Here is a 19394-nt window from a genome sequence, read left to right on the forward strand (position 1 = left end):
GATAGAAGAGCTTATCTGTTGCGTTGGGGAGATAAATCGTCTGGGAGGAGGGTGATGAGGAGGGGAACTGGCACCTTTGATGTGGGCGCTCCTCTCATATTGGGGAGGTTGTAGAGGAAGTTACATTTGCTGTCCTTGCAAAGATGTCCCCATGACCAGAGCAGAGCTGGAATCATCCTGGATTAAGGCGGCCAGACTACATTTTCCACGATTCGTGGCTGTTAAGAATTGAATTGGAGCTGAGTTTCCTTCTTTCCTGGATCTCAAACAGCTTGGTCTCAAAGTGCTCTGATTTTCTTCCCAGAGTGTTTCCAGAGAAGACAGCCTGAGGGAGAGGAAGTGGTGCAAATTAAGTCCTCCCCCTGTTTTCCAGGCACAGGAGCCTTCTGCAGATGTCTGTTGTGAGGCATGCGTTCGCAGAGTGTGGCAAATACAGAAGCAGGCTTTTCTTCCCCCAAAGGCACAAACCTTCCTTAACAGGTTACAGGGAACTCCAGAAACACTCTTCCTTCTAACAGCCTGCCGGGTGGTTGAGGCGGCAGACCTGCCAGGGAGGCTGAAGTACTTCACTGATTGTTCTGTCTCTGTCTCTATCTCTCTTTCTCTCTCTCTCTCTCTCTCACACACGCACACACACACACAAGTGCACGCACACACGATTTCTCCTGCTTCTATGGGTGTGCCTTGTATTTCCTACAGGCCAATTGCTGCCTTTTGTGCATTTAACTTAAAAAAAATTACTGAAGACTCAGCAAAGCCATCCTGCTGTAACACAGCGTGCCTCAGGATGGGTGCGCTGGACTGGTCTGGAAGCCCGGTTGGGAGCCCAGGGTGGGCATCGGATGCCCCCACAGCTATCTGAGTGTGCCCTGGGTGGGTCCCTAAATGCTGTGATTCCCATTGAGATACAGGTAAAATCATCTTGTAGGGTTGCTGGGAGGATCCGATGGGGGACCCATCATGTGACCTACAGAGTCCCCTAACCAGCTGTGTTTTCTCCTGCATTCAAACATCACAGGGTGACTGGGTACGTCCACCTCTGTCTGAGAGAATCCCTGTCATAATTGACATAATTGCTAATAGTGCGCTTTTCATGCTCCAAAGGGTCCAGCTTTAGGCAATAGGTTATGTGCTCATACTATTGTTACCTCTCTTAATTCCAATGTTAAGAATGTACACTGGCTGGGGTCGGGGCTGTTTCTCATGGTCTAGTGTTTCACAGGAATTGAGGAGATCGGATTTATCTGATTTAAGAACACTGAAGCAGCTTTGAGAATAAGATGGCATTCCCAGTCACAGTGAAGCAGGGCGCAAAACTCACCTTCTGTGTAGCCTGGACAGTGTACTTACTGCAGGCCAGACTATCTGGCCTCAGCTTGGAAATGGTGACCTGATGTGGGGGCGCTTTTTACTAGAGTAGCGTGTGCTTTCTGTTTATTTTGTTCAATTGTGCTGTGTATTTATAAAATAGATTAAGTTTATTGTGTTTTTACTTAAGTCATATATAATCATTGCAAGCATCCAGAGACTTCTAAATCAAAAAATGAAAATCACCTATCATCCAGAAATAACCATGAATATTCTATTTTATTTCTTTTTAGATGTTTTCTAACCCTGCCACATAATACATGTATATACATATTCAACTTCCAGTTTCCTTTCTTCTTTCTTTTTTGTCTTTTTGAATTATTTTTAACCCATTTGAATCTAATAATTTGTAATTATTCATAATCTTTTTTCATTAACAATATATTTTGGATGGATTTCCATGATAAAAATATGCACTTACATTTTTAATGTATATAATGTAAATTACATTTCACTTTATGATATAATGTATTTAACCAATTTCCTACTGACTGGTTCTTCATTTTACTATATTCTTTTGGTATTAGAAACAGTATTGCATGAGTATCTAATGTGACTGTTAAACACAATGTTTTGCTATTAGACATAAAGTTGTGTATTTTTCTACTATTAGACACATGTGATGAACTACCTTCTATATTGATGTCTTTGGGCATTTGTCTACATTATTTCCTTAGGATAAAATTTTGGAATTGTTGTTTTTTGAGTTAAAATATGCTCAGTTCTAAGTGCTTTTGTGCCCTATTACTACCTAAGCAGAATAGGAAAAGGTGCATTATCATTCCTTTTAAGTGTTAAATTTTAAATTGTCAGGCTGATGGTTTTTTTTAAGCAAAAATTCTATGAAATCTTGAAGATCGATTGCTTGGTAATTATTTCATACTGCCATCTCCATACTCCGCTTCCTGTCCTCTGGGATTCAAGGCTGGCGGGGGGGGGGGGGAAGGATCTACTTACAGCCACCTTTTGTCTGTCTAGAGGGTCTCTGCTTCCCACCCCTCCTACACCCCCCCACCAAATGGCCTAACAGGGTGGTAGTGTCTGCGTTATTGAACTGATTCATTAGTGCCTTTGTTTAGTTAACCTGTGGGTGCTTTTGTCAGTTTCAGGAACATCATTTGCACACTGCCTACTTTTTGCCAGAGCAAAGGACAGAGGTGACTTCTTTCCCCTCTTTTTTTTTTTTTCTACTGAGAAGATTGTTTTTTCCCTTGTTTTAGGTAGAAGAAATGTCAACGATTAGGAGTTTTGAGGGATTCCACCCTGTGTCTCTGAAGCAAGAGGGAGATGACCAACCCTCTGAGACTGACCAGCTGTCCATGGAGGAGAAGGACCCGGAGCCAAGGCAGATTTCAAGGCAGCCAAGTGTGACTGAATCAACACTCTACCCCAATCCTTATCACCGACCTTTTGTCTCACGGAAGTACTTCGCTACACGGGTAAAATTTTTGAGGTTACAGTTTGACCTTCTAAAATACTACACAAGACTACTCTTTAGAATATTCTAATATCATTATACATGCTGCAAGTTTTACCAAGTATTTTCACATTTGTTACCTAACAGTCATAATAAGCATGAAGTAGTTAGCTATCCTTGTCGCATTTTATAGGTGAAGGAGCTAAACTTCAGAGAAGTTAATTGTCTATTTTTGATAATCATGTAGTGTTGAGGAGAAGCTGGTTATCTTGTTTCCATGGATCCTTGGCTCCTCAGTCCTGTGCTCATGTTAACCTTGATCTCCATAGATTAATGACCTATGGAGAGAAAATCCAAGCAGCTGGAATATAAATCTGTGTGCGCAGAGTGGGTATTTGCTGCATGTTTGAAAAAGACGGGGTGATGGAGTAGAAAGCCTTGCTGAGAATAGGTTGAACCTCAGGGTCTACACTGGGATACTGGGATTATAGTGTGGGAGTAGCACTTCGAAATCTCAAACCCTTGCCTGCTGTCTGAACCTGAGCTCTTTCTCCTGAGCATTGGAGCTGAGAGAGCAAATGGAAGAATGAGTATGGATATGGAGTTTGTATGTCTAGATATAAAAAAGAATGGGGCGCCTGGGGGGTTCATTCTGTTGAGCATCTGACTTTTGATTTTGGCTTAGGTCCTGATCTGGGGGGTTTGAGATCAGGCCCCATGTCAGGCTCTGCCCTGGGCATTGAGTCTACTGGAGATTCTCTCTCCTTTTCCCTCTGCCCCTCCCTGCTCACTCTTTCTCTTAAAAAAAAAAAAAAAAAAAAAAAGAAAGAAAAAGAAAAAAAGAAATTTTGAACCTCTAGCATTTAGATCAAGTGGTGATGGCGAGTGCTTCCTGGGTTTGAGTACTTTCTCTCTCTCAAACTCTCCTTCCTACTTATCAGTGCTCTTTCCCAATCCTTCAGGGTTCTTGTTAACACAGTAATTGCTGGCTCACAGGCCACAATCAGTCGGTGGATAAATGCAATTGCACAGTGTGGTAATAGAGACCATCTCATTTTTGAAGCAATACATGGGACACATTTTGAAAAAAAATTTTTTTTTCAACTCAATCTTATGAATAAATTGTGGCTAAGATGTGACAATATATAAAGCTTTAACGAATCCTGATTTGGTAGTTTTTAGAACATCTTTGGTTAAGATAAAAGTTGAACTAAGTTGACTCAGTGTGTGTGGGGTGTGTGTATGTGTGTGTGTGTGTGGTGACATATGCGGAGCATATGGTTTGTTTTCCAAATCCTGTGAACTTTATTGAATAAGCAAAATTAAGTTGTAAGATGCATCTGGGAAGGAAATCAAAGCCCCCCCCCCCTTAAAGTCATCTCATCTTTGGTAATGATGATGTATCAGTCACAGCTTGATGAGATAACAACCATGAGTGGTACAGAATAAGAGAGGCATCATGCTCAGAAGTGGGTGCAGTTATGAAGGCTGGGTGTGTGTGGGGGGGCTCTGCAAAGCTATCATCTTTGCCTCTGCTGATGGGCCTGAAGTTGCCCCATGCTGTCAAGTGAAGAGGCCGAGAACACGAGCTGCCACAGTGGCTGCTGTCCTGCACTTATCTGCAGGGAAATGACCGAGGTGTCCTTCTGCCTTGCAGGCCTGACACTAATATCTCTCATGGCCAACTCTAACTGGGAAACAGATAGAATAGGAAATTCTAGAAAATGCAGTTCTAGCTTAGCTACATCGACAGTGTAAAGCCACCATGGAGTTTTCTTTGTTTGAGTGATGCTTCTATTTGTGTGGCTCTATGTAACTTATTCAGTGAGGCCCCCTGGAGTGACACTGTAAGGTAGGCCGAGGAGGGCTTATCATTCTGGTTTCATTGTGGACATATTACAGCTTCAGGGGAGTGAAGTGACCTGGCCAGGTCGCACGATATTAGTGGAATGCCTATAGCTAGAATCCGTATCTCCTGTCTGTAAGTCCAGTCAGTGGTCTTCCCACCATCGAATACAATCGCATTTACCGCCCTTTCCTAATGGAGCCAGTGACAGACTCCAGTCCATGTGAAGAATATCTTCTTCCTTGGGTATACAGAAACAAGCCCTAAATTCTCAAGAGGTTGGGAGGGAAAGCTTCTAATCTTGTTAATGAATTTAAAGTAGACTTGAGGACTCTTTAGGGGCTGAGAGGGCTACATGCTCAAGGCGCTCAGCATTTGCTCTCCTTCAGACCAAGAAACAGTGTGTGTGTGTGTATTTATATATATATATATAATATTCTGTGAGCATGTGAGTGTAATGAATGTGCTTTATATGTATTTTTATATTTTTTATCTATATCTTTATCTATCTATAAATTTTCTCATTTGCAACGAGTAGATAAAATACCAGTTTTATACAGAGGTTTAAATATTCTTAGTACAATGCGTGGCACTAAATGTTCTAAATATTCTTAGTATAATGCATGGCATGTCTATTAACATTTCATAAGCAGCATCTCATTGCTATAATGAATGCTTTTTTCCTTTCCTGTTGATTTGACATTCCCATTTCTGTATTTGGTCATAGGGAATGACTTCCAGAGGGAGACACAAATGTAGATGTATAGCATTTATAGTAGTAAAGAGGTTTGAGTGAAGGAAACCAATTCACTTCTCAGGGAATAATTCAATAAGACCCTGGCTCTGAATGATTCAGATCTATGAAAGATTCATTGTAAAGTATCACTTCTTAGAGCTGAAACAAGATCGACAGATGATCTGGTCCCCTGGTTCTCCATCTTCATCATGTAGACAAATGACCTGGAAATCTTGTGATAATGCTCATCTGACTCAATAGGCCTAGAGGAAAGCCTCATACATATCTTCTGGCAATAAGATGCAATCTGTCCACAGACCAGACCTGGAGCACCAATGAGCTAGTCAACATTAAGGCTTATAGAGGGATGCTTGTCCAGTGTCATAACCATTAGTGAGCACCAACTTTCCCAAGAGGCTAGTAACAAGTGCTAAAGCTAGGGTTAGAACCCAAGTTTTCCGATTCCCAATTCATAGTTCTGTGATCCCATGAAGCAATTAAAAAGAAATAAGTTTATTACAGTACAAGAATTTAAAGCATATAGGTTGTAAATTCAGAAGAACAGCAAGTAAATGAGTTGAGGAATTCCTTGATCAAGTATTTTGTTTTATTACATGTTTTAAGACCATTTCACAGAATGTGGTTTATTGAAAAAAAAAAAAAGAAAATTGTCAATAAGCAAAGTAAAAGTCACTATAATCTTCCTGTCCAACTTTAACCAAAGTATATTGAGTGTGTGCTTATACGTTTTGGTGTATATTCTCTCTTACTTTCCTCCTCACATGTACAATTGGTTGTATTAAAATATTTCCTATGTCAATAGCTAAACTTCCATAAAATCATTTTTCACCATTCAATAACATTCCACTATAGAGATATGATTTAATTTATTTAACTTTTGATGGACATGTTGTTTCCTACATATATATATATCCATATATATCCATATATATATATGGATATATACTTAAGATTTTATTTTATTTGTTTGTTTGACAGAGAGAAAGAGTGAGAACACAAGCTGGGAGACAGAGGGAGAGGGAGAAGAAGGCTCTTTGCCAAGCAGAGAGCCCAATGCTGGGCTTGATCCCAGGACCCTGGGATCATGACCTGAGCCGAAGGCAGATGCTTAACCACTGAGCCACCCAGACGGCCCTTCCTACTTATATCTTTTAACCCAGAAAGGAGAGTTAGTCTTTGGCTTGCTGTGGCAGAATGTCACTGAGTTTCTTGGGTACTGAGAGCAGATACCCAATGTTATGATAAGAAAGAAGCCAATTATAAAGTTAATTATATGAGTGTCAGACTGCATATGCAAAGATGTGACTGGTCTGGAAGTTTAAATTAATCCAAGGCAAACAAGAGGCTCTATCTCATGACCCTGAGATCATGACCTGAGTCAAAATCAAGAGTCGGACACATAGCCAACTGAACCAGCCTCGCAGCTGTCCCCAAGAGTCATTTTTTAAGCATCATAACCTCATGCATTAGATCATACCTCTAATGCGTTAGAGGAAGTCAATCTGGTTCCTTAAACCTCTCATGTTATTTCATGGGGTATCTGGGATATTGTTTCCTATCCATAGACTTCCAGACTATTATTTATTTCCTGAACTGTGCCCTTCCAACATAGAGACATTCTTGCTCAGAGCCAGAAGGAGCCTTAGAGGAATATCCAGTCCAACCCCTGAAACACACAAAGAAGACATGACTTGTCCAAAGTCAATCAGCAGTTAAGGGCCATGCCAAGACTAAGAGCCAGGACTCCTGACACTTTTTACCACCCCTCCAGAGCCTCTGACCTTGGACAACGAATGAGAGTTCGTAGGAATGAATGTCTGAAGCACTTGCCGTCACTCTGCTTGGATAATTTTTTCTCCTGTTTTTGTTCATTTGCTATTTTATTGCCTAGACATATCTAAAAAAGGCCTAGTGCCTTTTCTGAACAAAAGTACCACTCAAGGCTAATAACTCGAGGTATATTATGATAATCCCTTTAGTTGTGGAGACTGATATTCAAAAGCAACTTCTTATGAAAGGAACAATACTTGATACGCATGGGGAAAGATATTTTTAAACTCCCTGTAGGACTCTATATTTGCAGATACCTTATCAGAAAGTTGAAAGCGATTAGGGATGGGGAATTATCTCTAAATTTATACTTGAGAATGTAAATTACATACAAACTAATGGGACTAAAACTATTTGATCTTTTAATATTTAATTAATGGTTCCCCATGGCCTTTTTATAGCCTGTGTTCTATTGTGAGGAACGAGACTTTAATAAGCAGGTTTGGGACTTCCCATTGTGTAGCAAGATGTCATTGCTTTCATGACACTAATTTGGCTTTCATACTCTCTCCCTTCCCCTCTTCTCTTACTATAGGGTTCCCTGTGTCTTGCTCTTGCATTGGGAACAACTAAATATATTAGTTGTATTGTTATTGTCTGTGTGAGCTTCTTCCTGGTCTAGAAATTACACATCTCACTGGGCAAAAGGTTTCTTGATTCCCCTCCTTACAGTGAAATCCCTTGAAGATTGTAATAAAAGTGGTGTTTCTTTCTGAGGGCAGAGGCACTTACCAATAAAAAAATAAGCAACATTTCCTTTATTTTCAAAGAGAGACAAATTTGCCCTGGACTTTACCAATTGCATCCAATTTAGAGCTGTTTTTCTTCCCGTATGTGTTTACCACGGAGTGATTTCTATCTGGGCATGATGGTATCCACAAGAGAGATCTTATTGTGTGTGAGTCCCTGGGAGCACTCCTTTCTATGCTGCCCTCTACTCTTATGGTCTAAGGATCTAGTACATGGTAAACTATTACCAGCAGATGGGAGTATTATTTGTGTGACAACTGGCCCCTGGCTAGTCCAGCTTCAGGAAAGGTAGGGAACCCCCCCCAACACATGTCTTTGAAATTCCCTTAGTAGGTTTGTTTTGACTGAAGATACTCAGCGCTGAACTATTTAGAACAGATATTGCCTACTCAGCTATATAATAACTTATAAATAAGGATCCCCCTCATAATTTTTCTTCAAATTTAACATTAGAAATATACACATATTGAATGATGGGTACTTATTATTCCATTGTACTTTCCTATTAGTCTTAGGCAGCATGGCGTCTTCAAGCTAATTGTTCCATTTCTGTGACCATTTGACCCCCAAATCCTGGTACGACTATTTTCCCTGTATTTAATATTAACAATAAGAATGAAAATACAATGTTTTATTATTCAATGTTCCCATATGTTTTTGGCATTTCCCAACAGCTCTGTTACAGTTAATATTATCTTACCCACCCAGCAAATGAGTAAACTGATATCTGGAATAATAAGGACATAATATGGGTCTCATGGTGAGCAGAAAGTTTGAGATCTAAACCTTGTCCTGGACACAAGTCAGAGTGTTCACACACTATCTCGTTTTCTACATCGAATGGCAGCAGTTAATTTATTCCAGTTAACTAACAATGGCAAACAGAAGAGAGTAAAATATTAAAATACAGTGATTAACTGTCCCATAAAGGCACAACGACTGTTTCTGCTAAAGGTGATGACACCACACTCAGTGACGACATTCACTGACAGAACCCTAGAGACTTCCCAGCCATTTCATAAAAACCACAGTGATGTCCAATGTTTAGGTTTTGAAAAGGTGTACAGTAGAACATCACCTCTAGCCACTGCCCCATCAAGTGTCTCCCCTTATGGGGACCACAATTAACATTTTCTAGGTATTCTTCTAGAGTTGCCTTAGCATAGATAAGCACATGCAAATATTTATCCTTATCTGTTCTCCTCTCTTTTATAAAAAATGTGGCATATTTGCCCTTTCTTCTGAACATTTTTTCATTCACTTAGTAATACATTTTGAAATCTTTCCGTATTAGCACAGATTTTCTAATTGTTTTTGTACAGTCATCATGCTCCATTGTATGGATGTGTCCCCTATTATATCTAACAAGTCCCCTACAGATAGATATTTGTCTTGTTTCAAAAATTTTGCTATTCACAAATAAATCTGTGGAGAACACTGTCTATACATCTGTCATTTTTCACATATGCAAAAGCAGCCATAGTATGACTTCACAGAAGTGGAATGTGTAGATCAAAGGATAGATCATTTTGATAGATTTTGCCAATTGCTTTCCATAGGGAAGACAAGTAAGGTTTTGAGAAATTCTACAATTTTATATTCATCTTCACATATTCTGGCAAAGTGCCTGGTGCAAAAGCATTCAACAAAATGCTTATTTTAGGATTATTTCATTATTCTCCAATTTCACTTGCAGTTTTTTTTTTCTTCTTGAAAAGTATTAGTTTCACTACTGAGTTATGTTAGCTAGAGGAAGAAATTATGTGGATATAAGAGGAGAGACAGGAAAAATAGCCTGATGAGTCATCAAAGAAAGGATGATTTGGTCTGGTGCAGTCAGGCTGCATCCCGGGGAGCTCAGGTTGGGAGATGGGAGCATTGTCGTGGTATCATAGGGGATTTCTCTCCAGCCTAGTTTGGTCCTGCCAGTGGGTAGAACAGTGATGTTGGGACAACCTTCTCTGTCAGCGGGGGCTCAAGGCCTACTTGATTAATCCTCCAGAACTAACTGATTTTATGACTTATAGTTTCCAGCAGACATAGGCAGCCATGTTAGCTCCCTGACAACCCACAAATTAGCAGCTGAGGATGACAAAGGAGTCAGAAATCATTCAGTCCACTGGCTGACTATTCCATTCAGCAGGAAATGTGTTAAAATGAGGAACTCAGAATGTCTCAGTATCAGGGCTATGATCATATTTTCTTAAAGACTTCCAGGAGGCTTCCATCATCAGCTTGGCTTGGGAAGCATTGGTTCAGTCTCCTCATTTGTCTTTGTAGATAAGGAAATGTAGGCTAAGGAAGCTCAAACCATTAGCTACAGATCACAGAACTGATTTACGACAGATCTGGAGCAGGAGCCCAGGCCACTTGACTCTGTTTAATGGACATTTCCTTGATGCCTTGGGCTCTGTCCAGTGAGTTGGATGGGGAGGGGCAGAGCTAAGTTGGGAAAGCTCCGTGCCATTCCTACCACTTCATCTGAAACAGTGCCTTTCTTTCTTTCTTTCTTTCTTTCTTTCTTTCTTTCTTTCTTTCTTTCTTTCTTTTTGTATTCTCCTATTCTAAGGTCTTTTTCTTGACCAATGGACTCTGTGGCCAAAATGTTCCAAGCCTTTCATCATAGACTGAGAAAGCGAGCAAACCCAAATCTACCACCTCTCTACCTCCAAGAGGAAAAGGCATTTGAATGGGTCCTAGGCCAGGTTAGTGTCCTGGTTTCCTTTCATGAGAGAAGGGTCTCAGGCTGGGGGATTAGGAATGTTAATATTTAGAAAAGATTAGGTGGTTATTATCAAAGTCCTGTTACACAGAGAATATTCAAGAACTGACAACCTACTCGTCAGTAGTTCAGGAATGAGGATGAGGCCAGCACTGCCTTGTAGGTGGGACAATGAAATGTCTGTTTTCTTGTCTTGTCTCTACCCTTCTTAGCTGAATGAACTTGACAACTTACTTCCCCACAACAGCCCCCATTTCCACACCTATAAAATGAAATTGCTCAGGCTAGATAATCCCTGGGCTGTAGTGGTTCTCAAACTTGTCTACACATTAGAGTCATCTGGGACACTTTAAAAAAATCCTGGTGTACTGATATGTGAGTCCCATCCACTGAGAATCTGGATATCATTGCCCTGGTATGCATCTTGGGCATTAGGATTTTTATTTTTAAAGATTTTATTTATTTATTTGAGAGAGAGACAGTGAGAGAGAGCATGAGCGAGGAGAAGGTCAGAGGGAGAAGCAGACTCCCCATGGAGCTGGGAGCCCGATGCGGGACTCGATCCTGGGACTCCGGGATCATGACCTGAGCCAAAGGCAGTCGTCCAACCAACTGAGCCACCCAGGCGCCCCAAGGGCATTAGGATTTTTAAAAGCTCCCCTGGTGATTTTGATGTGTAGCCAAGGTTGAAGATAATGGTCTAGAGAGCAATAGTTCTCATAGTATAGCCCATACCAACAGCACCAACTGGGAACTTGTTGGAAATATAAATTCTCAGGCCCATTCCAGACCTACTAAATCAGAAAAGCTGGAAACAGTGCCCAGACATCTGTGTTTCTGATTCTGATGTGCACTGAAAATTTAGGGATCACTGAGCTAGAGATCTCTGAATATCTTATCAGGAAAAGGGTTAATCAACTTTGAACTAGAGGTAGGCCCATGCGTGGGAGCACCTGTTTGGAGAAGGGTAAAGAATGCAAGATAATGAGACAAAAAAGCTAATTGCCCAGAGCCAGCTAAAGTTATGGTCAAAATATTAGAAAAGGATTTCTCTTAGGTCTTTTATTGCCATGTGCTCTTTGAAGAGAGAAACGTTTGATTTTAAAAATGTATATATTGCTAAATGTTTTGAAATTTCTGTTAAACATGTTTATTGAGGAAAACTGGCCCTCTGAAAATGGCTGACATCATTTCTGTGAGAAAGTATGAGTTGGATCATGGGAGACAGCACTCGGATCCCTTTGGTCCCACTCAAGGAGAACAGCTTTGTAAATACCAGAGTTCAAGACTCAGCTCCCCGGCAGGCTGTGCCTAGAACAAACAGACAAATGCAAGAGCTATCTTTCCCATCGACTTTCCAGAGGAGGCTGTGGGTTATACTCACTAATCATAAGCACACAGAGGGCTCAGTTTCTCTAAACTAGGTATTTTCTTTTTTCCATCCAGCCGGGGGCCATTGAGACTGCCATGGGAGACTTGAAAGGGCACATAGCCGAGACTTCTGGAGAGAAAATTCAAGGCTTCTGGCTCTTGACAGAGTGAGTAGTTATGGCTAAGTGAAGGGCAGTGGAAATCTGGCATTTTCCTTAAGACCACTGTAACAAAATAGGAGACAGACATGTGAAAGAATTTATTCTGGATGCCAGGTAAGATCATTGATTGACATATCCCCCAGTTAGAGAGTAAAGTTTCATGGTGCCCTATGGCTGATGCATGGCGAGGTTGGACTCTTGGTGAGTCGCTTCACTCAGCTATCACTCTGACTTTCTTACAGGCCCTCATCATGGCTCTCAAGGACTATTGCAGGGGCCTCCTCACCCACCTCTTTGGTTATAATCTGTTTCTTATAAATACTTTCCTTCCAGCACATCAGACTACTAACCCATCACACTCTGGGGACAGTGGAAAAGAAGGTTAAAAAGATGAATGAGGTCAATGTATACAGTTTAAATTTTATCTTTTGTGTAATAACCTGGGCCATGAAACTAGGGAAATCATGCAGGATAGAGAAGACAGGCCGCCAGTCCAGAGTTAGGATAAAAACCAAGTCTAACACTTGATTCCTTTCCTTTAATAAATGTTCTATTCATCCTAAGGCCTATCTTAGCTCTAAGGGCTTTAATTGCAAATGACACCAAGTAGATGGTTATCTTTGTGTCTTGCCCTGAGATTCTAGAATCTGTGACTTTTACCAGCAGACTATTAGGAATGCCATGGTATTTACAATGATAAAGGAATATATTCACATATATTCACATAATAATATATTCATATAATAAGAGAAAGAGGCATCTCTTTTCTGCTACAGAATAGCAGTAATATATTCATATAATAGAATTTACATAATAACAGAAAGAAGCACCTCTTTCCTCCTACAGAATCCATAATATTAAATGGAGACTGTACTTAGAACTCCATTTTGGATACTCAGTTGATTCAGTAAGGTTTCCGGCTTCAAAGAGTCCAGAAGAAAAGCTCAGTAATTTGTATGCTTTGAGTAGAGAATCATTTAATCTTTCACCCCTGGGCAGGACATCTTCTTTAACCAAGTTTTTTGGAGGGGAGGGGTGGGGATAAGTGGGGGGATGGGTAACACTTGAATGTTCAACCTTCCTAGCCAACAAAACTCCTTCAGTCAGTGGAATGTAGAATCAGATCACCTGTGGATCCATCTGACTGACCACCATCTTCCATTATTGTTTCAAATGGGTTCTAAGAATTGAGTGAAAATGAGTTTGGAAAACCAACCTGACCATTTCTGAGCATTTGTTTCTTCATGTATACCCTGGAGATAATAATATGCATCTGAGGAATTATTACAAGAGCTAAATAAGATGGCATGGTAAAATTCTTAGCAAAGTCCCCAGCCCACAGTGGATTTTCAACAGATGTCAGTGTCTCTCCTCTGTTCACAAGTTCTAACTATTGGTAAAGGCCTTCTGTTTTTGTTTGTTTGGTTGTCCTTGCCTTGATTCCTGTCCCATCCATCTCTATCTCCTTCATCCCTGGGTTATCTCTAATGAAAAGAAAAATCTATAATTCAGGTTTTTTGCTGATTGACTTTTACCAATGCACATTTCATACCCACCTTCCATCTGCAAAGTAAAATTTGATTTGTGCAAATAAAATGTCTACCTTGATTAGGACTGATGTCTACTTAAAATCTGAAGGTCTAATCAGAAATAGACTCCTATTTTTTCTACAGTGCATTTTATTGATTAGAAAAAAATGTACAAACCCAGTCTTTCAAGATCAGGGGTGGCATTTTGAATTCTCAAATAATAGAATCAGCAATTTCTTTAATAGTATATGTTTGAATTGTCTTATTTGTATAGAAATTTGGCTTTATGTTTGTTTGTTTGTTTAAATGTCTTTGTTCAGTGATTATAAAGGCCTAGGTATATCATTGTCCAAAGATAAATGTGTGATCTGCATTGAGACTTAGCATCATAATTCTGTTTGATTTAACATCAACTAGGATGATTAATAAATCCAGGAGTTTTCAGATAAATATGGACAGTTGTGCCCCAAAGACCCAAGTTTTACACTTAGCTCTGAACCTAATGGGAAGTTCAAAGAGTTGGTAAGGACTATCTGGCAACTGTTTCTCTTTTGCTTTGTGGTATTTCTTTATATCATAGACAGTAATGAGGGATGTATCTTGTTCATGTGGAATTTTAAGCAATTGTTGTTCCCTGTCAGACTTTCTCTCATTTGCACTTTGAAACCATTTCTCCTCTTTTATTATTTTTTAAAAGGATTTTATTTATTTATTTTTAGAGAGAGAGTGCAAGAAAGCAGAGGGGAGGGACAGAGGGGGAAGGAGAGGGAGAGAAAATCCAAAGCAGACTGCATGCTGAGCATGGAGCCTGAGATGGGGCTCAATCCTAAGACCCTAAGATCATGGCCTGAGCTGAAACCAAATGTCAGATGCTTAACCAGCTAAGCCAGCCAGGTGCTCCTCATTTCCCCTCTGTAAATGGTAGTTCCTTTTTATTCTCTTTGGTCTTCCTCTCTGCCAAAATCCTTTTACACCTCTTCCCACACTCCATCTAAAGCTACTTAAAAGAAAAATTATTTATTTGCTTTTATTAACATGAATTATTTGTTTCAGGGGTACAGGTCTTTGATTCATCAGTCTTATGCAATTAAGTCATTTCTACCATAGTAAGAATTTGCTGTTTGCTTTTCTTTGCCTGTTAAGCCTTAAAGTTGGTTCAGACCGCCTTCTTGTCATGGAACGAGCTGCCAGTTGTAAATAAGATGGGTCAGGCATCTGGGCTAAATGAATAGGCTCTGAGTCACTTTGACTGTTCAAGCAGAAGATGGGAGGCATTTGTCAAAGGAAGGGCACGCCTAGACCTTCTGAATGACCTTTCACACTTAAGTTTTCTTAGTGCACCAATGTAGGGAAAGCAAACACAACAATAAAAACAATCAAACATAACCCCAAATCCCCAAAATGACAACAGCAAAGCAAAGCAAAACAAAACAAAACAACATGCCTAAACAAACCTATAAATATTCAGGCCCAGAAAGGTGAGAGCCTGGGGCTACTCTTGCCTCCTTCTCTCTTTTTTTTAATGGGATGAGACCCATCCATTTAGTTCTTATGAGTTGCAGAGACTGTTCTATAGATCAGCTTCCCCAACTGCACCAACCACACAAGGCTCTTGTCAAGTGTAAGGCTTTTGTGTGTGTGGTAGAAATGACTGGGCTTTATGCACATCAACGGTTAGCTCCTTTTATGGAAATGAGAAGCCCCTAGCTACTATCCAGCAATTTTTAAAGAATGTTTGCTTTCAAACAAGTTTTTCAGTTTCAGAATGTAAGAGTGAAGACTCCTTTAAACTATAGGGCACATGACAAGCTAGCTTGGTGTCCATGAACTTGCTTTATGTGCGTGACAGCCTTGCTGGTTTTGTGACTGCCATTTGATAGGTGAGAACTGGAGGTGAAGGAGGAGGAAGTAGGCAGATGAAGAGCATATAACAGATAAAGCAAAGAAGGCAGACTGCATTCTTGCACTAGCTGGGTTCTGATTCTTGCCCAAAGGATGTGATGTGATGTGTAGATGTGGGGTGATTAATGAGCTCAGCTCAACCTTTAAGTGGTGAGTCCCAGAAGTGGTTTGATACAGGAGGGTGATGTGGGTGGGCATGATCGTGAGGGCTAAAGGGCCCTGAGTATCTTGTTTAAGAACTTAGATTCTGCCCTGTAGGCTACGGGGTGGCACTGATGGGTAACCAAAGTGTGACTCTATTTCTACTTTATAAGGCTCTCTAAAGGCTCACAATCCCTTATCTAAAACTTTTGGAACCAGATATGAATCAGATTGAGAATTTTTCAAATTTTTGAAAGGGAAAACAATGCATATGTGTTTTATCTGATGTCCCCAGGAGAGGTCTGGGACAGCCCTCCATAATCAAGCACATGAACATTTTTTTCAGGAAAATACGTGACATTAAAAGTAGAGTGATAGGCTGCATGAGGGTTCAGATCTGGCTTGCATCACAGTCGCCATTTTCAGGGCTTTATTGAATTTGGAATCATGGCTGACAGAGTAGGGTGTGTACATCTTTGACATGTGAAGGATCAGCGTACAGGGGTGGAGGGGCAGGAAGTCTGGCTGATGGATTAGAAACCACGCGGTATCAGCGGAATCCAGTCCAGTGACGGCCTGCACCGGTTCACGCAGGCTTATGACCGGTGAATGTTACCATTTCAGCAATGTTGAGAGCTGATTGTTAATTATTGAAACATAAAATTCCACACCAAGCAAATTCAATATAAAGCAAACATAATGAACTCAAGCCTCTTTACTTTCTGACGTTCTTGATTTCACTTTGTTGTTCCATTTGCTCTTCATGCTTCTGGTATTTGTATCATGGAAATGCTACAGGAAGGGGTATTACCGCACACCTCTTCTTAGCTATACCTTCCATGCCGCCATATTGGTCACTTGGAATCAGCCCTGGTGGCAGTGAGTAAACCATGGAAGTCAGCAAATATGAGAGATTAGAGCTCGATGTTTGGCTCCGTGGACTGTCTGAACTCCAGAAAACAAGAGAGAATGTGGGGATAAAAATATATGTTTATAAAAAATAAAAAATTAAAAAAAAAAAAAATAAAAATAAAAAGCCGATGAAATTCAAAAGTATGTCATGTCTGTGGCTGTGATACTATAATAATATACCAAAAAATTGAAATATTTTTCCAGCATTTAGGGGAAAAAAAAAACCCCAAGAACCTATTATCCTGTTCCATGAAAGTCACTTTTTTCACGGAAAAGGGGGTGAACCCTGAATAGGCAGCTGAGGAAAGCTTACTGCCAAGCAGAGGCTGCAAGGCTGCTGAGGGTCCATGTTCTGGGCCTGAGGCTAGGGCCCAGGCCATTGCTGCTCTCACACCTGACTGCTGACCCCCAGTATGAGCTGGAAATTATAAAAATCCACCTTTTTCTATTTCATCCCTCTTGTGCTCTCTACTGCAAAAGTGTAACATTGGGCACACATTAAAGAAGAAATGCTTCACAGAATTCTGTTCAGCATAGAGCATGTGCTGAAGGGTGCATTTGGGATTGAGAGGTGAACTAATAACCTACAGAGCTGGACTTTGTGGATCTCTGTGTTTAACCATCTGTGAGGGAAGAGTTCAGGGCAGCTGGTGGTCTTTGGCCTGGGAAACAGATGGGTTCACTCTACCGCCGTCCCTGGTTTAGAAGGAAAAGAGAACTCTCCTTTATCGAGAACATGCCATATCCCGAACGTCGCAGAAAGAACTTGGTGCATGTAATCTCGTTTAATTATCCAAACAGTCTTGTCGTTTGCTTTTTTAAGAACTCATTGAGTACAGTTTTGGGGCAAAATGTGTGTGAGGTGTCCATAGAGCATCTGCATGGAGATGTTGAGTGTATGGCTTTACATAGGGATCAGGTACTATCTTAAGTGATCCTCACACATTTATTTCTTACAGTCTTGTCTTCTATAGTCTCTAAGGGCATTAAATAGCATTAAGTCAGTAAAGGCACTTTCCAAGGGCTATCACCCCAATTCAGAGGAGCTGCTTTGTGACGTTCTAAATGTATACAGGTAGATTATTCAGTAAAACTAGAAAAATTAGTTTGAAGGCACTTGTGTGGAGGATATGAGGAGGATGGACAGAGAGGCCAAATGAAGAACTGGAGAGATGCAACCATCAACTCCAGCTAGTTCCCAGTTAGCTGAAACTATTAAGAATAGAATCCTAAGAAGACTCTAGTTAGGACCCAGGCCTCCAGCCCAGCCCATCCTGGAGCTTTATATGTTTCTATAGCTATAAAGACAGGATGGTATTTATCTTAACTTTATCTCCTCCTCTCACTGTCCTTCTTGGCCCTACTGGGAAAGAACTTTTTGAAGAAAATGTGTGTATCGTTTCAGAAGTGATCCATTAAGGCAGCACCAAGGAGAACATCTTGACACTCTGTAAGTCTCAAAAATTGTGTTATAATGGCAATGAAGTAGCTCTTCAGTAGAATGAACTCAAGATGTCTTTGTATATGGTACTTAAGGAGGCAGGAGGAGATGGGATCTTTCTCTCCAACACATTAGTCTGAAGTGGTGGGGCGGATATTCTCATTCCTCTTATTCTTAAATGAGAAGTCTTGCCTCCAGTGGCTGGGGGTCAAGTAACTCCCACTCTTCATTTTTGTGGAATATACAGTGTGTTTTATTGTCTGCCTTCCCCTAAACCCACCAAGGTTTCTATCCTAGCACTTTGGCATAATAAATATATGAAACCCAATTCTCTATGTTGAACATACAGACAATACAAAAGAGGTGAAATCAAGGTGGCAATCTCATGTCATAGAGAGTCTTGGATTTGCAGTCAGAAGACTTGGGTTTGAATCCTTCTTCTGCTACTCACTATCAGTGCAGTGAAGTAAACTTAAGTAGGTTTTGGCATTTGTTTTTTTAATTAGGGTATTTTTTTTAATTATGTTATGCTACTCACCATACGGTACATCATTACTTTTTGATGTAGTGTTCCATGACTCATTGTTTGCGTATAACACCCAATGCTCCATGCAATATGTGCCCTCCTTAATACCCATCACTGGGCTAACTCATCCCCCTCCCCCCTCCCCTCTAAAACCCTCAGTTTGTTTCTCAGTGTCCATAGTCTCTCATGGTTTGCCTCCCCCTCTGATTTTCCTGCCTTCGTTTTTTCTACCTTCTCCTAATGTCCTCCATTCTATTCCTTATGTCACACAAATAGGTGAAACCATATAATAATTTACTTTCTCTGCTTGACTTAATTCACTTAGCATAATCTCCTCCAGTCCCATCTATGTTGATGCAAAAGTTGGGTATTCATCCTTCCTGATGGCTAAGTAATATTCCATTGTATACATGGATCATATCTTCTTTATCCCTTCATCTGTTGAAGGACATCTTGGCTCCTTCCAGTTTGGCTGTTGTGGACATTGCTGCTATGAACATTGGGGTACATGTGGCCCTTCTTTTCACTCATCTGTATCTTCAGGGCAAATACCCAGTAGTGCAATTGCTAAGTCGTAGGATACCTCTATTTTTAAGTTTTTGAGGAACCTCCACATTGTTTTCCAAAGTGGCTGCACCAACTTGCATTCCCACCAACAGTGTAAGAGGGTTCCCCTTTCTCCGCAACCTCTCCAACATTTATTGTTTCTTGTCTTATCAAT

General features: G+C 40.5%; 1 protein-coding gene across 1 annotated transcript in view; it reads left to right on the forward strand.

Annotated features, from left to right (window-relative positions):
• The window catches only part of TPRG1 (tumor protein p63 regulated 1), a 154899-nt gene that overhangs the window by 26449 nt on the left and 109056 nt on the right, over positions 1-19394 (forward strand). The window contains exons 2-3 of the mRNA XM_004745248.3: positions 2589-2807; positions 12137-12228. Of these exons, the coding sequence (XP_004745305.1) occupies positions 2598-2807; positions 12137-12228 (302 nt within the window). The 5' untranslated portion in view covers positions 2589-2597. The remainder of the gene's footprint in view (positions 1-2588; positions 2808-12136; positions 12229-19394) is intronic.

Source organism: Mustela putorius, unplaced genomic scaffold (genome assembly GCF_011764305.1).
Source record: "Mustela putorius furo isolate JIRA1106 unplaced genomic scaffold, ASM1176430v1.1 tig00003834_pilon_pilon_pilon, whole genome shotgun sequence".
In the NCBI taxonomy this organism is placed as follows: domain Eukaryota; kingdom Metazoa; phylum Chordata; class Mammalia; order Carnivora; family Mustelidae; genus Mustela; species Mustela putorius.